Source organism: Pseudophryne corroboree, chromosome 6, assembly GCF_028390025.1.
Source record: "Pseudophryne corroboree isolate aPseCor3 chromosome 6, aPseCor3.hap2, whole genome shotgun sequence".
Lineage (NCBI taxonomy): Eukaryota > Metazoa > Chordata > Amphibia > Anura > Myobatrachidae > Pseudophryne > Pseudophryne corroboree.
Window position 1 is genome coordinate 671,415,614 of NC_086449.1, and position 8,714 is coordinate 671,424,327.

Sequence of the window (8,714 nt, forward strand, 5' to 3'; positions counted from 1 at the left end):
CTCTGCACATGTTACATCTGTCCCCCATGCAGTGCACATGGTTTTGCCCAACTGCTAACAAAATTGCTGCTGCGATCAACTCAGAATTAGGCCCTAAGTTCCACATTGTAGTCACATTTACTCATTCACTGCATTTGCATTACGTACATTGTAAAACCTTGCAAGGAAACCACAAGAAAATGCACATATATAGATTTTGTATTATTTTATTATAAAATAACCTACTTGTACAGTGAAGTTAGCAGAAGTACATACAAATATTTAACATTTTCAAAAGTCATGATAGTCCCAAACTGCAACCAGTACATTTGCCCCATACCCAGCAGTATATTACCCCCTAGTAAACATTTATAAATACAGTTGTAGAAAAAGCATCCAGTATGCTCATGGTAAATCTCTATACAGTGAATGCATCGCCGCCCATGCAGTAGATTGCATGCATCGCCGCCCATGCAGTATGCTCATGGCAATTATCTATACAGTGAATGCACCGCCCCCCAGGCAGTCTTTGTAACGTCTTTGTAAGTGTGCATCTTTTGAAACTACAATATTTCTAATAGCTCTGCATGATGCAAATGTTAAGCAATCAAAAGGCAGTGTGTAAATACAGGGCAGTTTTCCAAAAAAGTTGGATACAAATAAGTACAGTATGCTGTTGATAACATTTTTACATTATTTTTCACCAAGTTCTAAAACGTTTAGTGTATTGTTTTAAGCAAGCAAGCAAGTCAGCACTTCTGTTATTATATAGTGTCACTTTCCATTCTTCAGTTATCGTTTAGTAAGTGTATAGTAACTTAAACATTAACCTGCCTGATATGAAAAAAAGAGAATTAAAAAAACAGGATATTTACATGTTTTACACAATACAGTGGGGTTTTTTGTAGTTCATGTATGTTTTTATCATACAGATAGATACACTGCTGTCCTATTCTGCAGTACAATGCTAATGGTAACTTATACTTCTGTCCCTTCTCTGGAGTAAAGGGTGCTATTTGCACTGATACTGTTGTAGAAATGGGAATTGAACTGATTTAAAACAGAGCTACTGTAGCCAAAAGGATTCGCCGGCATCGTAGTAGACCATTCTGTCCCTCCATGGCTTGATATGTTTGAAAGTGGGGAGTATGAGTTGAAGCTAGTCATGTTCTGTCCCATTTTATCAGATGTTTCGTTATTGAGTCCCAGTGGAACCGACCTACTTACAGAGTTGGCACTGCTTACATAACTGCTCATGTTAGACAGAAAGTTGTTAAGGCATGGTGCTATAGCGGGTGGAGATAATCTCTTTTCAGATGAGTCATCAGTTCCTGGTGAGGAGCTCTCCAACAAGTCTTGGTGGTCTCCATTCTTTGGACTGCCGGTCAGAGGGCTCCCCTCTGATTTCTCAGAAGCTAGCTGTCCGTTGTTGTCAGACTTTCTCTTTCTCTTCCTGCGGAAGTTTCCATTGTCAAACATCTTCTCACAGTTCGGATCCAATGTCCAGTAATTTCCTTTACCTAATGGAACAAAATATCCTATTAGTATTCACATTTACTGCAGGCACAAGATCATCGAAGTCATGTGCGGCTACAGAGGTCTAATTCGCTAGCATAATTTTCAGTCAAAAACACTTTGCTGAGGTTCATTTGCCATTTTACTAATTTTAAGGGAGTTGTGTCACGAGTTGGAGAGAGATAAAGTGGAGAAGACGCCCTAATCAACCAATAAACTTCAATCAGTTCAAAGACTGTGCCAGATAAATGACAGAAGCGGATTGGCTAGTTTGGGCAACTTCTCTACCTCTCTCCAAGGCTTGATACATCTCCCCCTTTACATGATATAGCATAGGTCACATGAAATACAGCTTAACACATATCAACAAAAGTATGAGAGAAAGATGAGAAGACTGCAAAAATTCAGAGTACCAAACTAAAGTATGCTCAAGACATTTCATTTGTCAGTTCCAAAGCACACTATACCTGTACATCAATCAGTACATTATGGATGGTTCCTCATACTTTCTATTCCTGTTTAAATTCCTGTGAGTTTTTGAACCACATACTGTAAGTCAGTTTAAGTCTACATTTCGCTAAATGACATTTGAGCAGCCAGTAACTTCCTGTCATATTACCTGAGACATTTCATATTAACTAAGAAAGAAAACAACTTTTCACTAACTTCTTTTACTACATTATGTGTAAAAATAAAAATAAAAAAAAGTAAGACATTTACCTGGATCATCTTCATCCCTGGGCACTTTTTTGAAGCAATCGTTGAGAGACAAATTATGTCGGATTGAGTTTTGCCACCCAGCCTTGCTCTTGTTATAGAAAGGAAAGTTCTCAGCCACATATTGGTAGATCTGGCTAAGTGTTAGCCTCTTGTCATGAGCACCATGTATTGCCATGGCTATTAGTGCAGAATAGGAGTAAGGAGGTCTCACCAGCTTCATCAGTTCTTCTTGGGAAGGGATTGGAAGCCAACCTAACTCAGATCCTCCCAAGCCATGCATGTTGGGCAAGAGCTGTCTCTGCATCCCATATGACTGAGGCATGAAGTGGCTGGTGTTGGACCCTGGCAGGTATGGAGGTGGTGTCATGGAAGGTCCATTCAGCCAAATATAAGGATTAGAAGCAGTGCTGTAATCTCCTGTTTCAAAGTTTGAAGGTCGTTGAGGACTAGGCATGGTCTGTGGGTGGAAGATGCTATCACAGTAGATATTCATCTCTGGAGGTTCTTGTCCAATATTTGGAAACTGTGGCCCACAGCGTGTTGGAGAGTGTGTCTGTGGATCAAATGCACTCATAATGTAAAGCTAGTAGGCTACAGAGCCTAATGCACCTGTGCTTGCTACTGTCTTGAAACAGGTGTATTAACTGTGCCCTTCCTCACCACTACTTATACACCTGTCAGTAGCTAGATTTCTGGGTTTGCTCCGCCCAGCTCTCACTGACTGGCTGGAGATGAAGTGATATCCCTTTTTAGAATGCTGGCAGCCTATAAGCCCATTTAAAATTTATGAGTATTTATCTTTTAAATGAATGGAATTTTTTATCTAGTTCTTTCTACAAAAAAAAAAAACCTAATAAAAAAACCTACAATATTACAGTAAATCTACTACAAATAAAGCCCTTACATTAAAATATGGTGTTTTACAGACTGATTCCAGTACAAAGAAATGGACAAAAATGCATTAAAACCTTCTGAACACAGTAAAACTTTATAGAAGATACAAAAGTGGATTATTGCAAAGCATATGGGACAAAGGGTTTTTATTTTAACAGAAAGTCTGTTCTGGATTTGATACATCATATGCACACCTGCAAACGCTACGATTTTATAAATTTATTTATTTTTGTACAGGTATGCCCCTTATAGGTGACACCTGATCCCAGATTTCAATAATGCCACAAAATACTCTATAAAATGTAAAACATTTACTACTTACTACAGTACATTTACTTCTGTTTATTGGCTTGGTATTTTGTTCTAAGTTTAATTGCCATATAAAGAGAGATAAGCATCAAAAATCATCTTTACCCTTCATAATGTTTAGTTTCCTGCATAGAGTATTTGTGCAAAAAATAACAGCATTTCTCAAACAGTGCACAACCTTTAAATTTAGATTTTTTTTTTCTTTTCCTCTAAATACTTTTCTGCCAAACTATTAACTAGTTATTGTCCTCGCATCTATGTTTATTTATACAGCACAAACTATGTACACACTGCTTTTAATTGAAGCAAATGCATTACAAAGGAAAGTCAATGACAATACACACACTAAAAAGAGTTGACTGCTGCCCTTGGGGCGCACAATATATTTGTTATTTTAGAAATAAATTGTACTTAAGCTGCTTTTTAAAATAATCACATTATCCAGCTTCTGGATAGATGCACAGTTATGGACCACATTGCCAAATGAGAAACTTCAAGCATTTTCAAAGGGCTCGTACCCTGGTTCTGCAATGTACCTTCTTAAAAATGAAAATCAGATTAAGCATGAAGATTATTGTGCAGTACGGATCACAGAGAATAATTATATTCTTGTTAATAATCTACAGTGCTTTCTTTTCATAGTGATGCAAAGGAAAGGAGGGACACTAACACTGCAAACTTTAAATGACATCCATATTCTCCAAATCTTCCTAAATAAAATCATAATGGCAAAAAGATGGAAAGTGTTTTAAATGATTAAAGTTACTTGAATGGTACATACATAAGCCAGGAGACCAATAAAGGTGTGTGCTTATTGCATCTTAATCTTTGGCCAGAACGGGACATGGGAGGGGCCTAAGACAAACTGAGGCACATAGCATCCTGCTTACATAAGATGCTGTACAAATGAAACACATACATGCATACATATACAGTATATAACACAGTATGGCATTTTACCTCAAAAATGTTCTGAGAGCTTCTATATACAGGAACCCTCCATAGTACACAGAGAACTTTTTTGGGTGATTTGGAATGTATAAACGTTGAGATGTAAGCCTCTTTCATTTAAATGCTGTACAGGGACATTCTCACAACATCACATTTATTGAAGACTGTTTGCCTACTGGTGTTTTGTTTTGTTTTGTTACATAAGTACTGTAATGTTTATATGATGCATAGCTTCCAGTGCTGTCTGCTCTGCCTTTGATGGTGCTGGTTGTCTTGTTTGTAGCACATGTTTTACTTGAAGTTTATGATAAGTAGATGCCTTTATTTGTTACGTGGGTGGGTAGAGACGGCTCTCAGGACTGAGTGCTCCGTGGTCACATATTAGCAACCTGCTGTGACTGTAAAGTTCGGAATGGAAGTCAAAGTAATAAGAATTTAAAATGTCACGTGACTATGATAGGGAAATGCCAACCATGTTGTGTTTTCCACTTATAGTGTACCACATATGTCTTTTATACCGTACTGAGAATCTGTGCATTATATACTGTATATCAGGCATGTATACCAGAGCAACACTCCCTACTGTTGACAACACCATTATCTTCAACGTTCCCAAACTCCGCTGCTTGGGCGTCACTCTTGACTCCTCCCCTTGACTCCTTCCTCTCCTTTGCACACCACATCCAAGCTCTGGCACAATCCTGTCGGTTCCAGCTATGCAACATTGCTCGCATTAGGCCATTTTCTCCCAGAGTGCAACTAAACTAACCAGCCACTCACTGGTCATCTTACGACTCGACTACTGCAATGTTCTCCACACTGGCTTCACTTACTCCCATCTTGCTCCCCTCCAATTCTTCCTCAACTCCACAGCTAGGCTTATCTTCCTCTCCCGCCGCTCCACATCTGCCACTCCCCTTCGACAAAATCTGCACTGGCTCCCATTCCCCTACAGAATCCTCTTCAAACTCCTCACCCTCACATACAAGGCCATCTCTAATTCCAATGCTCCCTACATCTCCAACCTTCTCTCCCTTCATACTCCTTCCCTTCATCAAAGTGTACCTTTTCAATGCATAACCTAGTCCTGAGGCTGTTCCTCCATCCCCTTGCCTCATGCCTTGAACATCTCTGCTTTGCTTACATACTGCCATCAGGCTACCTCCCGCTTGCTTGCACCTCATGTCATCTATCTGTCGCCCCTTCTCACTAGATTGTTAGCTCTTCAGAGCAGGGCCCTCTTTCCTCTTATTGTCAAAGCCCCCTTCTTGACACATTTCACTCACAGCTTTCGCCTACTCAGCGACCATCTTTACCCGCTTTTTCTCCTGCTGGTAAAAGCCGCCAGCCCCAACTAGTACAATGATTACTCCCTTGCTACTTACATCTTAGCCGTGTTATGTTTTTAGAATTGTGGTGCTCTTTGTTATCTGCACTCCACACACAGCTCTCTCCACCTCACACAGCCCCCCACCACAGCTCTCCCTCCACCCCACTCATATCCCCACACACAGCCCTGCCCTCCTCACACAGATTGTATTTGTTGGGGGGGGGGAGGGGCCCATGCCTCACTAGTCGGTGCCCTCACCGCACTTCACTGCTGTACTGTCCTTGTGTGGTGCTGCAAAACACTCGTAATAATATTATTAATAATACTAATAATTACCAACCTCAGACCTAGGACAGACTAGCAGAGCAGGTTTTAGTGATATCCAGGCTTCAGCACAGATGGTTAAATCAAAATAGCTGAGGTACTAAGTAAGTCACCTGTGCTCAAGCATGGATATCACTGAAACCTGGACTGTTAGGGCAGTATTCAAATGATATATCACGCCCAATCTCCATTCTAAAGTGATCCCAGTTATTGCGCATATCGCGCCCAGAGTAATCAGGTTTAGTTGCATAAAGGGTTAGGGCGCCTCACGCTGAAATGATGATACCACACCCGTCAGCAGAAACAGAACAAGTGTGGAAGGGGGTGAAAAAAATTGAATACCGCCCATAGTGTGCCTTGAGGACTGAGGTTGGAATAGCCTGCTGTATATGTTAGAACTGGAATGTAATAATGCTTTTATTATGATCATTAAATGAGCAGAGACATGGTGGCATGTCCCAAGCAAGGGTGAGGTGCCCACATCACTTATCTACTGTGCCTTATTATACATTCTACTCTTTAAAATTGCTTCCAGAGCAGTGTAAGCCCTCTTAGATATGTCGGTGTAATTGAAAATGAAAAACATCTTTTTCTTTTATGATTTACAACATATCTACAAACTTGTCTCTTAATGTGGGAGCTGCAATGATAATGTCTCTGAAAGTTGATGGAGCTATGTTAGATGAAGAGAGCAAAAGGAATTTATCTGATAACGAGATAACGGGAATGTTCCGCTCTTATTGTTGGCTTTGTACACAGTGTGAGAGGTACACAAGTAATAACTGTCAGAAAAAGACATAAAAATATATTTCTTCAGGTTTCGTTACATTTTAATTTCTGCAACAGAAATTATTTGTTTCCATGATAAAAAAAAAGGGGGGGGCTGAAAGCAATTCAGTAATTCAAAGAATGTATTTTTGGTTCATGCTCACTATTTTTGCAGTAAATATAAATAGAAAATGAAAAATTTAAGAAATTGGATTTACGTATGTTTAACTGAATATGCCTCAAAAAGGACTGTATGATTTGTGAGCATGGTACCAGTGGCTCATGATGAAGGCAACAGTGTCCTATGACTGTTGTGAACACTAGAACATAGATTAGTTGGAGCCTATATAGTTGGGGCATATAGCGACATCTAGTGTTCCCCAATTTGCAGAAAACATGCTCATGCCACTCTAACTCTGTCCAATCTAAAATAAATCCTAATAATTATTCTCCATATTAGATACATATTAGATACACCTGCCTAGAAGCAATGAGTTCTTATGTACATGGAATAATGGGGCAGATGTATTAACCTGGAGAAGGCATAAGGAAGTGATAAACCAGTGATAAGTGCCAGGTGATAAACGCACCAGCCAATCAGCTCCAATATGTAAATTAACAGATAGGAGCTGATTGGCTGGTGCGTTTATCACCTTTCACTTATCACTGGTTTATCACTGCCTTATGCTGTCTCCAGGCTTAATACATCTGCCCCAATGTTCCCAATATCCCCCGACTAGTTCTATTATATGCACAGACACTTCCCTGATGATAGCTACAACCTCATTTCTTAGTGCAAAACTGCATGTTAAATACAATTTTTCATTACATTGAAGAATATTTTCCAATGTGACAACGCCACACATGTCGCATTTACTAATGTTTGTTTGTGATTTGGGGCAGCACACTTCATTTTGATGTGATGGTGACAATACAGCTATTGCTGACTAAGATGTACTATTCCCAGAAGACATAAATACATATGCAAATAAGAAGCGTTCCGTTTGTTTGATTGCAACATTTTTAACTTGAACTGGTCCTTGCCATCAATGCTGCCACAGCAATTTGTAATACCAAGAAGAGAGTGTATCTTGCTAATTATACCCAGTACTAGGTCTCACTCTCAGCAGGACTAAAGGTGGTAACGCAAGTGGTCCTACATCTTTCCCCAGAAATATCTGCGAGTGAACCCAGAAAACGTTATTATTCTAGTGATGTGTAGAACATTCACGTGTACTAGGTTCATAGAAGCCTGATATCATCTGCTTTTATTGAACCTGCTGGTTATGCAATTTTGGGGATAAGCAAAATTGCAGTATTTTAGAAAACCCTTTTTCTAAGGGTGCCAAGAGCCCAGGTACTGGAGGTGTGCCCAAATCCGGGGAGGCATGGCCATGCTCCCTAATAATACTTAGCAGCTGACTGAGGCCTCTCCAAAACCCAGACCCTCGTAATTAGTACCTGTGCCTCCTCCCCATTCTTCAGCACCTCTGGCCCTAGAAACCCTGCACACCCCACACCATAGGTGATAAAAAATATTGGGGGATATTCAAATGTTTGAAAAGTCGGTTGGGTGTCTGTGTTTTCCTATCTAATAGATAGGGAAAAACAGACACCCAACCGACTTTTCAAACATTTGAATTTCCCGCATTGTGTATATAATTTGACATGCAGGAGCTTTGGAGGTCATTCCAAGTTGATCGTAGCTGTGCTAAATTTAGCACAGCTACGATCAGGCACTCAGACATACAGGGGAATGCCCTGCACAGGGCTAGTCCGCCCCGCATGTCAGCGCCGGCCCCTTCCCTGCAGAAATGCAAAAGCATTGCACAGCAGCGATGCTTTTGCATCTCAGGAGTTACTCCCGGCCACGGCCGTAACTAGGTGTGTGCAAAGGGGGCACCGCACATAGCACTGCAGGGTA

General features: G+C 40.3%; 1 protein-coding gene across 1 annotated transcript; it reads right to left on the reverse strand.

The window, feature by feature from the left end:
- Positions 1 to 226: 226 nt before the first annotated feature.
- Positions 227 to 2,835, reverse strand: FOXI1 (forkhead box I1). Its single transcript, XM_063930546.1, has 2 exons — positions 2,215 to 2,835; positions 227 to 1,499 (listed from the first exon to the last, which is right to left on the reverse strand). The coding sequence occupies exons 1-2, from the start codon at positions 2,786 to 2,788 to the stop codon at positions 958 to 960; spliced, it is 1,116 nt and encodes a 371-aa protein (XP_063786616.1). The 5' UTR covers positions 2,789 to 2,835; the 3' UTR covers positions 227 to 957.
- Between the last annotated feature and the right edge of the window lie 5,879 nt (positions 2,836 to 8,714).

Coding starts and splice junctions, on each gene's coding strand:
- FOXI1 (XM_063930546.1), bottom strand. CDS start 2,788: ATGAGTGCATTTGATCCACAGACACACTCTCCAACACGCTGTGGGCCA. Junction 1,500..2,214: donor CAGGGATGAAGATGATCCAG/GTAAATGTCTTA, acceptor TTGTTCCATTAG/GTAAAGGAAATTACTGGACA.